This window comes from Lactuca virosa, chromosome 3, assembly GCF_052849685.1.
Source record: "Lactuca virosa cultivar CGN04683 chromosome 3, Lactuca_virosa_CGN04683_v6, whole genome shotgun sequence".
Lineage (NCBI taxonomy): Eukaryota > Viridiplantae > Streptophyta > Magnoliopsida > Asterales > Asteraceae > Lactuca > Lactuca virosa.
The window spans coordinates 256,618,496-256,638,541 of record NC_136428.1 but is presented as its reverse complement, the minus strand read 5'-3'; the positions used below and the strand labels follow the sequence as shown (position 1 = coordinate 256,638,541).

The 20,046-nt window shown below is 35.6% G+C and overlaps 1 protein-coding gene across 1 annotated transcript; it reads left to right on the top strand.

The window, feature by feature from the left end:
• Positions 1-4,564: 4,564 nt before the first annotated feature.
• Positions 4,565-13,668, top strand: LOC145164548 (uncharacterized). The gene is made up of 11 exons (XM_079083260.1): positions 4,565-4,742; positions 4,892-5,010; positions 5,751-5,975; positions 6,210-6,719; positions 7,357-7,493; positions 7,535-8,043; positions 8,268-8,504; positions 8,582-8,952; positions 9,049-9,324; positions 9,504-9,618; positions 13,622-13,668. The coding sequence occupies exons 1-11, from the start codon at positions 4,565-4,567 to the stop codon at positions 13,666-13,668; spliced, it is 2,724 nt and encodes a 907-aa protein (XP_078939386.1).
• Positions 13,669-20,046: the final 6,378 nt, after the last annotated feature.

The following is a 20,046-nucleotide window of genomic DNA, read 5'->3' as shown; positions in this document are numbered from 1 at the left end:
AACTTCATTTCAGTGATAGAACCAAATAATATTGTTGATGCCTTCAAAGAAGCTGATTGGATTAAGGCCATGCCATATGAGTTAAATGAATTCGAACCTCATCGTGTATGGCCTCTTCTTCCCAAACCTCAAGGAAAGACTGTCATTGGCACTCGCTTGTTTTTCAGGAACAAAATGGCTGAAGATGGAATCGTTATAAGAAACAAAGCTAGGCTTGTAGCTCAAGGGTTCTGTTAGCTTAAAGGGTTAGACTATGAGGAAACATTTTCTCCAGTTGCAAGACTTGAAGTATTTCGTCCGTTTCTGGATTTTTCCTCATTCAAAAACTTCAAAGTCTACCAAAAGGATGTCAAGACTGCCTTTCTACATGGAGATCTTCAAGAAATTTTTTTTCAAAAATAACCTCAAGGTTTGAGAGTGAATAATTTCCAAATCATGTATATTGTCTTGATAAAGTCGTATATGGCTTAAAGTAGGCACCTAGGGCATGGTATGATATGTTGGCAAGCTATCTTCTCTCAAGTGGATACAAACAAGGAAAGATCGATAACACTTTGTTCATAAAGCAATCAGGATCTCCTATCATTCTCGCTAAAGTGTATGTGGATGATTTCATTTTCAGATCCACTAATGAAAAGTTAAGTAGAGAATTCGCAAAGGTTATGGCCAAGAAATTCGAGATGAGCTTGATGGGTGAACCAACTTTCTTTTTAGGCTTGTAGGTCAAACAACTAACTGATGTTATTTTTTTTCAACCTAAATACATTGCAGATATGATGAAAAAGTATGGTTTCTCTGATTGCAAACCGACAAAAACTCCAATGTCTTTATCAACGTCTATTGGTACTGATCCAAGTGGCACTGATGTGAATGTAACTCTGTTTCGAGGAATGATAGCTAGTCGCTCAGACATTATGTTTGCCACTATATTGTGTGCTCGCTATCAAGCTAGTCCTAAGGAATCTCATCTTCACGTTGTCAAAAGCATTTTCCTGTACTTAAAACATTCACCCAATCTTGGATTATGGTATCCTCATGACTCTGAGTTCAAGCTGTGGGATACAATGACTCCGATCATGGTGGGTGTGGCATTGATCGTAAAAGTACTTTAGGAGGAGCTCAAATATTTGGAAATATATTGGTAAGCTGGTCCAACAAAAAGCAGATATCAATGGCATGTTCTACCACTGAGGCTGAATATGTTGTCGTTGGAAGATGTTGTACTCAAATTCTAAAGATTCAGAATAAGCTATTGGATTATGGTCTAAACTTCTCGAAGACTCCTATCTGTTGTGATAACACTAGTGCCATTCAGATGATTCAAAATCCAACACAGCATTCCAATACCAAGCACATCGACATTCATCATCATTTCATCAGAGCCATAGTTCAAAAAGGAAAAGTGGAATTGTTCTATATTCCATCCACATATCAGCTTGCTCACATCTTCACCCAGGCATTAGATGACAAGAGTTTGAACCAATTAATTGAAATTCTTGGCATGCTTTCTATGGTTTAATCGTTCATTAACTTCTTTTTGTTCTTATGAAAAAATAAAAAAAAACAAACAAGTGCTTATTTTATTATGAATGCAAGATCTTACATTTAGTATTTAGATATATTTTCTTTCAAACCTATCTAAGATTCATCTACATCTTATTTGTAAGGACTTAAGTTGTCTTGAAGGATCCCAATCCTCGTGGTATTGAGAAAGAGAGTGGCATCGTGTCCTTTTCCTCTTCAGGATACCCTCCTTTTCCTCCACTCACTGTTATGGATGCAAAGAGCAACCATCAAAGCAGTAAGTCTTAGTTTAATCTACTGATTCATAATCTGATAAAACCTCAAATTCCTTTCTGTTGATTTTGAAGACACAATGGTTTTATGGATTTGAGTCAGTTAACTCATAGGTTACAAAGATTGCTTCTTGCTCTTTACTTGCCCCTGATGAACATGAATCTTGGAAGGCATTTGAAACACTTCAATTATAAGTAGCCACATCTCTAGATGTTCCCTGATGAGTTTTATCTTTGCATGTGATTTCTTTTATAGCAAAAAAATCAAGTGGTATGTATCTCGGAAAATGGAAGTGCATTAATTACCATTCAATTCCAAAGATTTGATGGATCAATTATTTATCTCCTTTTTGAAAAAGTTTCACATATTTCTTTGTTTAAACTATTTCCTTGTTTGAATAATTCATTTTGTTTGTATTCTTATATTGTTTATTCTTTTGTACCATTTTCTAAAGGAATCTGATGGTGGAAATTCTAAGCCTAGTATGCAACTTTTGACACTTCATTGTCCCTAGAAGCATGATGATGTATGTGACAAAATCTCTTTAAGTCTCTCATCAGCGAGACCATCTACTGAGAACATTGAGTCACCCTCTGATGCTGATTGTCTAGCATTTTCTAAACTCTCAAAGTGAGATTTCCTGGTCCAAATAAAAGAATTGATAAAAAGGGTAGGGTGTTTATTTTTAATAAAATCATCTTCACTTGACCCTATCCCTTGAAGCATGCTTGTTGTATGCATCAAGTCTCATGTTCTGCTGAAACATTAAGCAAAACCCAATGGTTTACCCTGATTGCATAGTCATCAGCGTAAGAGATACTTTTCAGGTCCGTAAATTACAAAGGGTTACTCATGTCCCTGACCTCCTAGTTTGAGGTATGACATGGTACCATTATGACTTAACGGTGAATCTTTGATTCTAGATTTCAACTTACTGTATGATACAGAAGTTTAAACTCCTTGTTGATGAGTTAAACTGTTAATGATTCACGCTGATTCCATTTGTTAGGACACCATATCCGCGAATGGTACCATTTACATCGTTTCCAAAAGTTACGTGCCACCATTTGTGACTGCATTAAAGTCACAAAGGTATTCCAACCATCCTTTCATGTACAAGGAGCAGTCGCTATCGATTAACCTTCTATTTCGTGATCCTTCTCGTACATTGCTTGCAGTATTAGTTAGTTAATTTTGGCACCCAAACTTGTTTGGGGCTTGCAACGACCTAATACGATTTAAAGTATGCAGTGTGTGGTTTTGTTGTGACTTTTGACGATTCATAGTTCTTTGTCTCCTTTATATTCCAAATCGTTTTTGAGATAAAAATCCTTCTTTTTGGTTTTAGAGGAAATCTTGTTAACTGGTGGATAAGAGCTAAAGGTTAATTTGTTTTCATTTATCCATATGGTTTGCCTAGATTTTGACAACTGAGGTGTTATCAACCAGGATAGACTTGAGTTTTAGATCAGGCTTTTTGTTCAAAGGAGTGTGATATGTGCATATATATATATATATATATATATATATATATATATATATATATATATATATATATATATATATATATATATATATTACATAATATCTTAATATTTTTAGCCATTTTTATGCTCATTATAGAAAAAAATGGTACTTAATCTATTATATGTTGTGATGTAGAAGAAAAAGACATGCTCTAGAGCAAAAAGGAAGCTGGAAGCTAGGAACTTGGATCAAGGCTAAAATAAAGAAAAGTCTCCTTACCAAGATGTGCTGACATTACCACGACGTGGCATTTTGAATTCTCCCAATGAACCTTAAAGACTTGTCGATTACGTGATAAACCCAAATACCACATCGTGGTGGACTTGCCACGACGTGGTGAACCGACTTCGAGAAAAATATGTATAGAAGGCACATTCCTCCAGAAAACTAACTTTTGCTGGAGCTTTAGTCCATTTTTGAAGGCCAAGAACATTACTTAGAAGCTTGGAGTTGTAGAAGATCGATTAGAAGCTTGATTTTGAGAGATTTGTGGCAAAACTTCTTATATTTACTTATTTTTTTCGTGTTTGATCATGGATTACAAGTTGAATTTTTGTTTTTACATGTTTGTGTTCTGAAGTTACCGGCTAAATACCCTAACTTTCGATTTTACTAGATTGATCGCTTATTTATGTATGGATTGGATTATGCTAAGTTGGTTATTTTTTATGTTAGCATATTAAAGAACCTCTCTATGTCTGTAAGGCCACACCTTATGATCTGATGAGTAAAATACATGACACGCTGATTTATCAGCGTCAGCATCTACAAGTCAACAGCTCCAGTATCTCAAGTTCAACACCATCAACACTCAGTATTTTTATCCGATTGTAATCTTTTGTATACTAGGTAGTTATTATAGAAAAATATAGAATCGATATCAGATCCGTAATCTTTGTGATAAGGATCTGATCTTTAGTAAAGATTAGACACAAACCCTTCAATCAAGGGATCCACATGTACAGATTAGTATATATACTACATTAGGGCAAACCCTAATGTGGTGACTATGACCGTGGATTTGTGTCAATCGTCTTTGTGGCAAACCCGTATTCTTTGTGAATACAAAACCTCTTTTCTTGGTGAAAGGAACAATTTGGAAAGCTTCTGTGTTATTTACTTTCTGTTGATAATTTTTCTTAGATTAGTTTTATGTTTCTTATTCAGACTTGAAGTGTATCTGATCAAATACAAACCTTCAATTGGTATCACAGCACATTTGTGATACACTCAAGTAATTATGTCGACCTCTTTCGTTCCTAAGTCATCTGTTAGTAACAAGGTTCATCTATTTGACCAATACATCTTCTCTGATTGGAAATCAAAGGCCATGAAAGTTCTAGAATTCATGGATTTTGATATCTTCGACGTCATCAACAAAGGTCTTATAGATGTTGTTCATCAATCGTCGAGTTATGGTACATCTGGTAGCAAGCTAAAAGGGAAATAGCTTCACTCTTATAACAAGGAAGATAAAAGGATGTTGAATTTCGATGTAAAAGCCTGAATTGCTATTGGAAACTCACTTCCTTTTTTGTCTATTGTTTGGTCCAAAACTACTCAACAGCTCAAGAGATGATGACCATTCTATCATCTGCTTTTGAGAAGGAGAACTCTTCAGACGATGAAGTTAAGTGTCTCATGGCTCAGAATGTTGAATCTCACACTGACACTTCACATGACAACGTTGGGATCCTTAATTTTGATTCTCCTCACACTGCTGATAACCTCTAGTCGGAACAGCACGATGCATCAGCGTATCAGGTAAAAAATCATGTTAATCTTTCCTCTATTGATAATATCGAAAAAGATGACATGATTGATATCTTACGTTTCAATTTCTTGATCTCAAATTAAGAAAAATCTTTTCTCAGTCTTGAGCTAAATATTTTCAAAGAAAAACTTCTTTCTCTAGAAAAATCTCTTTGTATTTTAAAAAAGGAAAACATGTGTATCTCACTTACCAATAATTTTCTTCACACTAAAAAAGAAAAAGCTATTGATAATGCTAATCTCACTCAACTTATTATGAATTTATGAGCATCCTCTCACTTTAATGTCACAAGAATCATTAATGCTTAGATTCCAGATTAGTGCAAGAAACTTCTTGGAGGTGATATACAAGTTGTTGTTTCTTTAACCAAAGTCGAAACTAAACAAACCTTTTATAAAGCTTATTGCCTAAAAGGAGACTTTAAAACTAGATTTGTGAGTTCTTACTTTATAAATCAAACCCAAATCAATACACACTACTCTACTGATTCTAATAGCATTACTAAATGTGTTACTAAATTGTCTGATTTGATTCCTCTCTTCAACCTTCACATCATGAGTATGTTCTTCCCTCCACTAAGACTTTACTAATGTTTCCTATATGTAATGGTGACTTTCATTCTATAAACAAAATTATTAGCATGTTTTCTTAGTGCTCAGTTAGCAATTTTGAACCTAAAGATCCTTTAAAGCCTTCTACTCCAGAAAACTCTTCAAAGGATCATGAGTCTCATTACATGGTAGTATTTAGGCATACCATTGATAAAATTCATTGTTCCAAAGCTAAATCAAGAACTCTTAAATCAAATAATCAAAGTTCCACAGATTCAGCAGATGAAAAGAAACCAAAATGTAAAAGAAACAATCCTGGAATTAAAGTTTGTTATCGATGTGGTGATGCCTCTCACAAAGCCAACAAGTGCTCTTTTGAGAAGAACACCATTCACGCTGATAATATTATGACTTGAAATGATAACCGGATAAAAAAGGGAAACTCGCTGAACTATCTCCCTGATGATTGTTATAACATTTTCTCTTAGTGATCCTTTGCAAATGGGTCAGTGTATATATAGTGTATATTTTTGTATATTTACTGTACATCTTACTATTAGGCTAAAAAGCATATTTGGTATTTAGACAGCGGCTGCTCAAGACATATGAAAGGATTCAAATCTCTCCTGGAAGATTTCATAAAGAAGGATGCTCCATCAGTTACATATGGCAATAATGGAAAGGGAACTACAAAGTGTTATGGAACCATCAAGTGCAATTATGTTCTTTTCAAAAATGTCTCTTCTGTGAAAGGTCTTCATTATAATCTCATCTCTATCAGTCAATTGTGTGACGCTGGCTATGAAGTTCTCTTTAGCAAAAAAGAAGGAAAAGTTATTGATCAAAAGAGCACCATTGTCCTCACTGCAAATCGACAAAACGACATCTATCTTTTGGATATGTTTTTTGCTGACAAATCTCTTCATCGTTCCTTCTTCTCTCATGCTCAGTCTCATCTAAATTGGCTATCGCACAAAAGGCTATCGCATCTGAATTTCAAGAACATCTCAAGGATTGCATGGAATCAGCTTGTGAGAGGAATTCCTAAGATGAAATTTCTCAAGGATAAAGTGTGCTCAACGTGTAAAAAAGGGAAAAAAACCAAGTCTTCGTTCGGACCAAACTCTTGTTATTCAATCATCAAACATCTTCATCTCCTTCATATTGACCTTTTTTGGACTAGTTCCAATTAATTCAATAGTTTGGAAGAAATATACGCTTGTCATCGAGGATGAAATTTCATAGTTTACATGGGTAGTCTTTTTAAGAAAACAAATTCATGCCACTGATGAAATCATTGCTCTCATTAAGCAATAGGAAGTCCTTTATGATCACAAAGTTAAGCAGTTGCATAGTGATCATGAAACTGAATTTAAAAACTCCTCTTTGGAATATTTTTTCTCTATCTCAGGAATCTCTCTGAACTTTTCGGCAGTTAGAACTCCCTAACAAAATGGTATTGCAGAAAGAAGGAATATAACTCTCATTGAAGCTGGAAGAACTATGGTTGTTGAAACTGGTCTTTCATTGTCATTTTGGGTTGAATCTATCAATACAGCGTGCTATACCTAAAACCGGTCTATTATTGTCAAACGTCATGATACAACTTCTTATGAGCTATTAAAAGAAATAAAACCAGACATTTGTTATTTTCATGTGTTTGGATGTGTTTGTTACATCTTGAATCAAAAAGATCAATGTTCGTAGTTTGAGGCTAAAGCTGATGTCGGAGTGTTTCTAGGATACTCCAGCATATCCAAGGCTTACAGAGTATTTAATCTTTCAAGGAAAATTGTTGAAGAAACAATTCATGTCATCTTTGATGAGGACTCATTCATTATCGAGTTAATCACCCATCGTCTATTCTGAATGAACTTACTTATAGTCCTTCAAGCCCTGCTCCTAAGCTCTTATCAAATGAAACTGATCCCATTGTTCCAAATGTTGATCAATTAATCAGTTCTCAGCATATCTCTGAAGATCAGCTTGTTTTCCATGAAGAAGTTGATTCATCAAATCAGGAAGTTTCTTCCCGTAGCAATACGAATGAAATTTCTAATCCTAGAATCCTTCGAGATCACCCTGAATCTCAAATCATTGGAGATGTATATTTTAGAATTCTCACTCGTAGCATAGTCAACAGCAACTTATGCATGTTTGTAAACTTCATTTCAGTGATAGAACCAAATAATATTGTTGATGCCTTCAAAGAAGCTGATTGGATTAAGGCCATGCCATATGAGTTAAATGAATTCGAACGTCATCGTGTATGGACTCTTCTTCCCAAACCTCAAGGAAAGACTGTCATTGGCACTTGCTTGTTTTTCAGGAACAAAATGGCTGAAGATGGAATCGTCATAAGAAACAAAGCTAGGCTTGTAGCTCAAGGGTTCTGTTAGCTTAAAGGGTTAGACTATGAGGAAACATTTTCTCCAATTGCAAGACTTGAAGTATTTCGTCCGTTTTTGGATTTTTCCTCATTCAAAAACTTCAAAGTCTACCAAATGGATGTCAAGACTGCCTTTCTACATGGAGATCTTCAAGAAATTTTTTTTCTAAAATAACCTCAAGGGTTGAGAGTGAATAATTTCCAAATCATGTATATTGTCTTGATAAAGTTGTATATGGCTTAAAGTTGGCACCTAGGGCATGTTATGATATGTTGGCAAGTTATCTTCTCTCAAGTGGATTCAAACAAGGAAAGATCGATAACACTTTGTTCATAAAGCAATCAGGATCTCCTATCATTCTCGCTAAAGTGTATGTGGATGATTTCATTTTCAGATCCACTAATGAAAAGTTAAGTAGAGAATTCGCAAAGGTTATGGCCAAGAAATTCGAGATGAGCTTGATGGGTGAACCAACTTTCTTTTTAGGCTTGCAGGTCAAACAACTAACTGATGTTATTTTTTTCAAGCTAAATACATTGCAGATATGATGAAAAAGTATGGTTTCTCTGATTGCAAACCGACAAAAACTCCAATGTCTTTATCAATGTCTATTGGTACTGATCCAAGTGGCACTGATGTGAATGTAACTCTGTTTCGAGGAATGATAGCTAGTCGCTCAGACATTATGTTTGCCACCATATTGTGTGCTCGCTATCAAGCTAGTCCTACGGAATCTCATCTTCACGTTCTCAAAAGCATTTTCCTGTACTTAAAACATACACCCAATCTTGGATTATGGTATCCTCATGACTCTGAGTTCAAGCTGGTGGGATACAATGACTCCGATCATGGTGGGTGTGGCATTGATCGTAAAAGTACTTTAGGAGGAGCTCAAATATTTGGAAATATATTGGTAAGCTGGTCCAACAAAAAGCAGATATCAATGGCATGTTCTACCGCTGAGGCTGAATATGTTGTCGTTGGAAGATGTTGTACTCAAATTCTATAGATTCAGAATCAGCTATTGGATTATGGCCTAAACTTCTCGAAGACTCCTATCTGTTGTGATAACACCAGTGCCATTCAGATGATTCAAAATCCAACACATCATTCCAATACCAAGCACATCGACATTCATCATCATTTCATCAGAGACATAGTTCAAAAAGGAAAAGTGGAATTGTTCTATATTCCATCCACATATCAGCTTGCTGACATCTTAACCAAGGCATTAGATGACAAGAGTTTGAACAAATTAATTGAAATTCTTGGCATGCTTTCTATGGTTTAATCGTTCATTAACTTCTTTTTGTTCTTATGAAAAAATCAAAAAAAAAAAAAACAAACAAGTGCTTATTTTATTATGAATGCAAGATCTTACATTTAGTATTTAGATATATTTTCTTTCAAACCTATCTAAGATTCATCTACATCTTATTTGTAAGGACTTAAGTTGTCTTGAAGGATCCCAATCCTCGTGGTATTGAGAAAGAGAGTGGCATCGTGTCCTTTTCCTCTTCAGGATACCCTCCTTTTCCTCCACTCACTGTTATGGATGCAAAGAGCAACCATCAAAGCAGTAAGTCTTAGTTTAATCTACTGATTCATAATCTGATAAAACCTCAAATTCCTTTCTGTTGATTTTGAAGACACAATGGTTTTATGGATTTGAGTCAGTTAACTCATAGGTTACAAAGATTGCTTCTTGCTCTTCACTTGCCCCTGATGAACATGAATCTTGGAAGGCATTTGAAACACTTCAATTATAAGTAGCCACATCTCTAGATGTTCCCTGATGAGTTTTATCTTTGCATGTGATTTCTTTTATAGCAAAAAAATCAAGTGGTATGTATCTCGGAAAATGGAAGTGCATTAATTACCATTCAATTCCAAAGATTTGATGGATCAATTCTTTATCTCCTTTTTGAAAAAGTTTCACATATTTCTTTGTTTAAACTATTTCCTTGTTTGAATAATTCATTTTGTTTGTATTCTTATATTGTTTATTCTTTTGTACCATTTTCTAAAGGAATCCGATGGTGGAAATTCTAAGCCTAGTATGCAACTTTTGACACTTCATTGTCCCTAGAAGCATGATGATGTATGTGACAAAATCTCTTTAAGTCTCTCATCAGCGAGACCATCTACTGAGAACATTGAGTCACCCTCTGATGCTGATTGTCTAGCATTTTCTAAACTCTCAAAGTGAGATTTCCTGGTCCAAATAAAAGAATTGATAAAAAGGGTAGGGTGTTTATTTTTAATAAAATCATCTTTACTTGACCCTATCCCTTGAAGCATGCTTGTTGTATGCATCAAGTCTCATGTTCTGCTGAAACATTAAGCAAAACCCAATGGTTTACCCTGATTGCATAGTCATCAGCGTAAGAGATACTTTTCAGGTCCGTAAATTACAAAGGGTTACTCATGTCCCTGACCTCCTAGTTTGAGGTATGACATGGTACCATTATGACTTAACGGTGAATCTTTAATTCTAGATTTCAACTTACTGTATGATACAGAAGTTTAAACTACTTGTTGATGAGTTAAACTGTTAATGATTCACGCTGATTTCTCATCAGCTTGACTGTAACACTTAATTCTCTCCTTTATCGTCTTAGTAGAGCTTGATGATTAAATATGTAAAAAAAACACACAGATAAAATTTTGAAAGTCTATGTCGATGGTTAGTCTATGTACCGTAGGCTATCACACACATCAATCCATTCTTGCCCTTACATTTTTCTTCAAAGATTTTTGATTCAGCGTAATGTACCATATGTTGATGAGAGCTTGAAAAATATGCGTCGATGGGTATATCATTGCCTGTGATATATTACATCCACCTATCCACTGTTGCCATTTTTCTTCTAATAAAAGAGATTTATGATTCAACATATGATAGCACATGCCAATGAGATCTCTAAATACTATGTCAGTGAATTGTAGTTTAAGCCCACACTATCATGAGACATCACAATCATACTAGACTACAAGTTGATGTGCTATTCTGCTCGAAGTTAGCTACGGATGTCAAAACGGGGGAGAGAATCTTGTTAATACTAAAAATCTCGCTACTAGAAAAGCACATTCTAAGGGGGAGTCGAGTCAAGATGATGTCAATGTTCTTATATCAACTCAAGCTTTAATAAATGTTTGATGAGTCATTCACCTTCTCAGGAGGAGCATTTTGTTGGAACGGCGAGAATCAAGATTTCATTATTATTTTTAGGGGGAGCTCAAGCCAAAAGCCTTCAGAATTCTGCTTATATATGAGAAGACGTTTAGTTTCGACATCGTTATATAGGTGTGATTGTAAGGTCACGCCTTATGATCTGATGTGTCAAACACATGACACGTAGATCTGTTAGTGTCAGCGTCTACAAGTCAACAACGCCAGTGTCTCAAGTTCAACAGCGTCAGTACTTATTATAGTTATCTGATTGTAATATTTTGTATATTAGGTAGTTATTATACACAAATAGAGAATAGATATCGGATCCGTAATCTTTGTGATAAGGATCTAATCTTTAGTATATATTAGACGCAATCCCTTTAATATCATTTCCTGTGATATATTACATCCACCTATCCACTCTTGCCATTTTTCTTCTAATAAAAGAGATTTATGATTCAACATATGATAGCACATGCCAATGAGATCTCTAAATACTATGTCAGTGAATTGTAGTTTAAGCCCACACTATCATGAGACATCACAATCATACTAGACTACAAGTTGATGTGCTATTCTGCTCGAAGTTAGCTACGGATGTCAAAAGGGGGGAGAGAATCTTGTTAATACTAAAAATCTCGCTACTAGAAAAGCACATTCTAAGGGGGAGTCGAGTCAAGATGATGTCAATGTTCTTATATCAACTCAAGCTTTAATAAATGTTTGATGAGTCATTCACCTTCTCAGGAGGAGCATTTTGTTGGAACGGCGAGAATCAAGATTTCATTATTATTTTTAGGGGGAGCTCAAGCCAAAAGCCTTCAGCATTCTGCTTATATATGAGAAGACGTTTAGTTTTGACATCGTCATATAGGTGTGATTGTAAGGTCACGCCTTATGATCTGATAAGTCAAATACATGACACGTAGATCTATTAGTGTCAGCGTCTACAAGTCAACAACGCCAGTGTCTCAAGTTCAACAGCGTCAGTACTTATTATACTTATCTGATTGTAATATTTTGTATATTAGGTAGTTATTATACACAAATAGAGAATAGATATCAGATCCGTAATCTTTGTGATAGGATCTGATCTTTAGTATATATTAGACGCAATCCCTTTAATAAAGGAATATACATGTATAGATTAGTGTATATATATATATATATATATATATATATATATATATATATATATATATATACACTACATTAGGGCAAACTCTAATGTGGTGACTTTTATTGTGGCTTTGCGCCAATCGTCTTTGTGACAAACACATATTCTTTGTGAAGACAAAACCTCTTTTCTTGGTGAAAGGAACAAATTGGAAAACTTTTGTGCTATTTACTTTCTGTTGATAATTTTGCTTAGATTAATTTTACATTTCTTATTCACACTTGAAGTGTCCGATCAAATACAAACCTTCAATGTTTATGATAAATAATTTTATGTTTGTTGCTGAGTTTAATTATGTTTGCATGACCTTTTATTCTTGATTAACTTGAATCTTATCATCTCGTGAATTGCAAAATTGGAGGACTAGTGTTTTGACCAAAACCTAGGGTTAAATAGAAAAGTAGGTAAGTAAATGTAGGAGCTAATATATGAGGACCAATCATATACTGAATTGATTTTATTAACCAAATAGGTCAATCCATTATAAGTCTGACATAACTCGAACCGAACACTAGAAAATTTGTTAGTTTATTCACTTGATCACCGTATGAAACAACTTATTTGCTAAAGGACTAGGTTAGTTAACATTAATCTGGTCATCTTAGGAATCGGTAACCAACGAAGATTTAATCCATTACACTTCCATTAAATCAACCATAATAGCAAGTATATCGAATCTAAATGAAAGTCTCTCATTTATCTTGATTAAAATCATCTTTTGTGTTTCTTGCTTTTGGTTTTGCTTTTTGTTTCATTAGTTGATAATTAGTTTCTTTTTAAGTATTAGGTTGATTAATTAAGTTTCTAGTCTTGCAAAACTAGACAAAAACCCCTTTTCTTTTATTAAATAGTAATTTAGGTAGCTTAGTACATAAAATTAGCTAATAATTATGTTCCTTGTGTTCGATACCCGACTATTTGTGCTATTCTATTTTCGACTAGGTACACTGCCTTAGGAGTAATGATTAGTTACATTAGTTGGTTAAAACCAGTTGATAATTATTTCAGATCAAGTTTTTGGCGTCGTTGTCGGGGAACGGCCAATTTTTAGTTTATTTTTATCTACTATTTATTAGGAATTTTTCTGTCTATTTTCTCCTAATTTTTGTTTTAGTTTTCTTCTGATTGATTAACCACGTCGTGTCATTAATGACCATGTCGTGGTTATCAAGCAGTTAAGTTTTTTATTTTTTGTTTTGTTCTTTTTACATTTTTCATTTTTTGTTTCAGTGATTTATGACCCGACGATCAAAAACACCAATTATACCACCATTTGATGATCCTGAGTCAGCATAAGAAGAAAACAACCAAACTTGGAGAATCAAGCAAAAGGAATCTAGAAAGTGAATTCGAAAGTTTTGAGATGACTCCTAACAAAAAGGAATCAGGTTAAAAGCAAGAAAGCGAACCCAAATCACACAAAGTAAGCGAACCCAAAAGCGAGCGCAAAACCAACATGGCGGACATTGTTGACATGTCAATGGAAGCATACAAGAGATGGGTTCATGAAGACACCAGACCTAGACTTATGCAACCCACAATTCCCAACACAGCTAGCTTTGAGTTTAAAGGACACATACTTGCTCAATTGAAAGACGTACGATTCCGTTAGAAAGACCACGAGGACGCTTACAAGAACATTGATGCGGTCAATGATATCACTGACTACTTCAACATACCAAACATACCATGAGAGACGATTTTACTAAGAATGTTCTCCATTACTCTTAAGGGTGCACCAAAGGACTAGCTAAAGGCACTCCCACCTGGAACAATAACAACATGGGCACAAATATGTGAAGAGTTTATACAACAATTTTTCCCACCTTCAAAGGTTTCCAAATTTAAAAAGGCCATTGAAAATTTCGAGCAAAACGTGGGAGAGTCTTCGTACGAGGAATGGGAGCGTTGTAAGGGATTGCTTAGAAACTGTTCCGAAATGATCTAAATATCCAACAAGAAGTAGCAATCTTTTATGATGGGGTAAACGTAACAACTAGGCAAATCCTTGATTCTTAAGGGTCAGTCACAAAGAAAATATATGGGGTAATCAAGGAGCTAATTGAGGAATTCGCCAAACATTCAAGAGAATATCATAACCCTCGACAAGATGTAACTGTAGGAATCGTGAATTTCGCTTCAAATGACATGGCTGCAGTCTTGGCAATATTGCATAACATGGATAGAAGAATGACACAAATGGATCAAACAATCCATGCAATACGAGTGGGGTGTGAAAACTTTAACAGGCCACATTTAACCAAAGATTGTGATCTAGATGAAAATGGAAACCGAAAGGCCCAAGCTTGTTATTTGAGTGCTGATTGTTATGACGAAGATCGGAGAAATCCCAAAAAGAAGTGGTTACCTTATGATGAGTACAAGAAAGCCAAAGAAGACAAATATGAACAAAAAGGAAGAGGCTTCTACCAAAAAGAAGAACGGACCCTGAGAAGAAACCCGATTTCGAGGCAATAACTGCTCGTTTTGTTGTCGCATCAGAAAAGAGACATGACGATACTGAAGTAGTGCTTAGAAATCAGCAATCTGCAATCAAGAACATTGAGCAACAAATCGGGCAACTATCGAAGCAATTCAACGAAAGATTACTGGGCACACTTCTAGGAAGCACTGAAAAAAACCCAAGAGGAGCTCACATCCAGGCCATTACAATGAGAAATGGAAAAATTGTTACCCATTTGATTCCTATTACTAACAATAACCTTGATGTTGTGTAAGAAGGGCGAGAAGAAAGTCAATAAAAAAGCACTGAACAGTCACCACAACGTGCTGAGGACACCACGACATAGAGAACATCTAAAAATAAAAATATTGAACTAGTTAAGCCATAACGTCTACTGCTTCCTTTTCCCTGTAGAGGAAAGCAAGATAAAAATGAAGAAGACTACCAGAAGTTCCTAGAGCACATCAATTCCCTTCAAATCAATATCCTGTTCATTAAAGACTTAGCTCAAATGCCAAAATACGCAAATTTCCTTAAGGCTCTTCTAAAAGAAAATGGGGTGGTATCTAAAGTAGTACTAACCGAAACCTGCTCAGCGGCTATGTTGAACATGCTACCAAAGAAGATGGGCAATCCATGTAGTTTAACACTTCCATTCCAATTCGGAAATCTAGCCACAAGTTATGCTCTAGCAGATTCGGGAGAAAGTGTTAACTTAATGCCTTATTCATTCTTCAAGAAGCTTGAGCTCCCATAACCAAGACCAATTCGCATGGACATCTACTTAGCAAACAAAACGGTGACCTTTCCAAGAGGAATTTGTGAACATTTATTAGTTAAAATTGAAAAGTTTGTTTAATTTATCGCAGATTTCATTGTTTTAGATATAAAAGAAGACGATCAAGTGCCAATTGTTCTTGGAAGGCCCTTTTTGAGCACCACCCACACATCGGTAGATGTCAGAGAGTCCAAACTCACTCTTCGAGTTGGAGAAGAAGTTGTAACTTTCAGGGTTAATATGGCAATAAAACATTCAAGAAAAGTGATGACATGGCTTTTTTTGGTAGATGTGTTTGATGAAATTTTGGAAAAAGAGCTTGGAGGATGGAAGGAAATGGAAATTGAGGGTTACATGGTTCTACAAGAAGGTGACTTTGTTGTTGATAATGATTTTCAAGAACTAGAGAAGCTACTAGAATAAAGTAAGTACAATGAGCTGAAAAAAGGCAATTAAAGACCCACCACGACGTGGTAATAATACCACGTCGTGACATTCTGATTTTACTCGATTTGACAAGAAAAGTTACGACACCACGACGTGGCAAGATGCTCATGTTGTGTTCTCTCTGAACAAAAACTAAAAATCGAGTTAAAATCTTTTCCCGAACATCTCGATTATGCATTCTTGGAAGAAAATGAGCAAAATACAGTCATCATGGCAGCTGATCTCACACAAAAAGAGAAGGAAAGCCTAGTTGGAGTACTCAAGAAACGAAAGAGAGAAATCGCATGGAAGATCACCGATATCAAGGGTATTAGCCCCTCATATTCTTTACAAAAAAGTAAGTTGGAAGAGGGAGCTAAACCAATGGTGCAACGCCAAAGAAAATTAAACCCGAACAAGAAAGAAGTAGTCAAGAAAGAGGTTGTGAAACTTTTAGATGTCGGAATTATTTACTCAATATCGGATAGCCAATGGGTGGGGTTGGTGCACGTGGTACCTAAGAAAGGAGGAATGACGGTGGTGACAAACGAAGAGAGCGAGCTTATTCCTACGAGAACGGTAACCGGTTGGAGAGTGTGCATCGATTATCACAAATAAAATGATACCACGTACAAAGACCGTTTTTCTTTACCCTTTATTGATCAAATGCTCGAAAGATTATCCTGTCACCTTTATTACTTCTTTCAAGATGGTTTTTTACGATATTTTTAGATCGTTATTGATCCTCAAGACCAAGAAAAGACCATGTTCACTTGCCCAAGTGGGACCTTTGCTTATCGTTGGATGCCATTCGGGTTATGCAACGCACCAGCGACATTCCAAAGATGCATGATGGCTATTTACCACAATATGGTTGAAAAATTTATGGAACTTTTCATGGATAATTTTTCTTTTTTCGGGTCTTCTTTTGATGATTTCTTGTCCAACCTCGACATCATGCTTGCTAGATGGGAAAAGACCAACTTAGTATTAAATTGGGAGAAGTGTCATTTCATGGTTGAAGAAGGGATTGTCTTGCAACATAAAGTTTCCAAATCGGGGATAGAGGTGGACCGTGAAAAGGTTGTCACTATAGCTAAATTTCCACCTCCAACAAATGTGAAAGATTTAAGAGGTTTTCTAGGACATGTGGGAATTTACCGCCAGTTTATAAAAGATTTTTCAAAAATTACTAGGCCATTAACCCAACTTCTTTTAAAGATGCCACATTCAAATTTTCAAATGAATGTCTTGAAGCCTTTCAATTATTAAAAGAAAAGTTAACAAATACCTCGATCATGATCGCCCCAAATTGGAACCTCCCATTTGAGCTCATGTGCGATGCTAGTGATTTTACGGTAGGAGCGGTCCTTGGATAAAGGATTGATAAGCATTTTCAACCTATATATTACGCAAGTAACACACTAAACCAGGACCAAGAAAATTATACTACCACTGAAAAAGAACTTCTGGCCATTCTTTACGCTTTTGACAAATTCAACCCTTATTTTGTATTATCCAAAACTATTGTCTTTACTGACCATTCTACTCTTAAGTATCTATTTGCTAAGCATGATGCTAAGCCAAGATTGATCCAATGGGTACTAATCTTGCAAGAATTTGACATCGAGATTAGGGAAAAAAGGGTATGAAAAATGTGGCGGCCCATCACCTCTCAAGATTCGAAAAAACCCAGAAATGGAAAAATTCGAAGAACACAAAATTAGAGACGATTTTCTTGAAGAATATATAATGTTGATCGCATGGGAGGAGCCATGGTATGCTGATATAGCCAAATATTTGGTTGGTGACTATCTTCCAAAAGGATTGAATCATCAACAAAAGAAGAAATTATTTTCAGAAGTCAAATACTACTTTTCGGATGAACCATATCTCTTTAGAAGCTACACGGATGGTATAATAAGAAGATGCATATTCAGGAAAGAAAGTTTTTAAAGTTTAAAGCATTGTCATAACAGACCCACGGGAGGACATCACAGAGCACATTACATGGCAAAGAAAGTATTTGATTTGGGATTCTATTGGCCTACAATTTTCAAGGATGCCACCAAATTTGCTAAAGAATGTGATTCGTGCCAACGATCTGGCAACATTTCTTCCCGAAGCGAGATGCCCCAAAATAGGATCCAAGTTTGTGAAGTATTTGACGTTTTGCGTATCGGTTTTATGGGACCATTTTCGGCTTCTTGAGGGAATAAATACATACTAGTGGCAGTTGATTATGTCTCAAAATGGGTAGAAGCACAAGTCGTACCAATAAACGATGCTCGTGTGGTAGTAAAGCTCTTAAAAAAGATTGTTTTCTCGTTTCGGTGTACCAAAGGCACTAATAAGTGATCGGGGAACTCACTTTGCAAATGAAAAACTAGCCAAAGTGTTACAAATATATGGTGTACACAATATATTTGCAACATCCTGTGTGGTAGTAAAGTTCTTAAAAAAGATTGTTTTCTCGTTTCGGTGTACCAAAGGCACTAATAAGTGATCGGGGAACTCACTTTGCAAATGAAAAACTAGCCAAAGTGTTACAAATATATGGTGTACACCATATATTTGCAACATCCTACCATCCACAAATAATTGGGCAAACCGAAGTCACAAATCGGGCATTAAAAAGGATTCTTGAATGATCAGTCGGTGGCCACAAAAAGGAGTGGTCGGAAATACTAGATGATGTGTTGTGGGCATTTCGAACCGCCTTTAAAACACCAATTGACAATACATCTTATAGGTTAGTCTTTGGAAAGAATTGTCATTGCCGGTTGAAATTAAACACAAGGCGTATTGGGCTTTGAAGACTTGCAATTTTGAGATAGTCGAATTACGAACCAATCGTATAATGCAAATGAATGCAATTTTGAGGTGTTAAGAAATGAAACTTTTACAAGCTCTTTGATCTACAAATGAAAAACAAAGAAATGACATGATGTTAGGTTGAGAGGACGTAAGGACTTCCAAGAATGGCAAAAGGTTCTCCTTTTCAACTCAAGAATGAAGCTTTTTCCCGGGAAATTACAGACACGATGGAATGGTCTGTTTATTGTGAAGCAAGCATTTCAACACAGAGCTATAGGGTTAATCACAAAAGATGGAACTACTTTCAAAGTTAATGGACATCGGGTGAAACATCATGAAGAGGTGATGCCAAATGAGGAAAACAAAGGAGAAATCGTGAAATTGGCAGTAGCAGCCACAATGTAGAGCGGGAAGGAGTCCAGCTCACGGCTCCCCAAAAAGAAGCGCTTGCAGGAGGCAACCTGTGATTTAAAGTTTATGTTGTTTTTCTTACCTTTTCTTTTATTTGCTTATTTTATTTTGTTTTGTTGATTTTTCACTTCTCTTAATCTCTTTTTGGATCTTGCTGACAGGACAAGCATGGAATAAGTATGCGGTGGAAGTTTTCATGAACATTTTTCCAAAAATAAATTTTTTTGTTTACCACAACTTGGTGGAAGAAACCACGACGTGGTGACTTCACAGTTAACATCCGAATCATTTTCAAACAATGACCACGACGAGATGGTCCTCATCGCGACTTGGTGTTTTAAACGCACTAAATGTTTTTAGGGTTTTTAACCCAAAAAGTAAACTATTTATCACTTTCATCTTCCCCACACGACGTTTTTGCGCCTCCACGACCTCTGTCACCGATTTTTCTTCCGATTTCCAGTTTTACAGGAACAAGGGTATGAATTTTTAGTCCTAAACTGTATATATTTCATAGATTAGTGAGTATATCGCACCAATTTACTGATTCAACTATTTTTTTGGGTTTTAGAAACTTAAAACTCGGAATTTTGTTTGATTTGGGGTGGGTTTTCATCGTTTTTTCCATCAATCATTCACAAAAACATGTATTTTGATGGACTAAGCAAACCCTTGAACTTGATTTGAGTTGAAATGATCTAAGTTAATTCAATTTTAGTGGTTAATGTCTGACAGTTGTTCAACCGCGACGAGATGTCG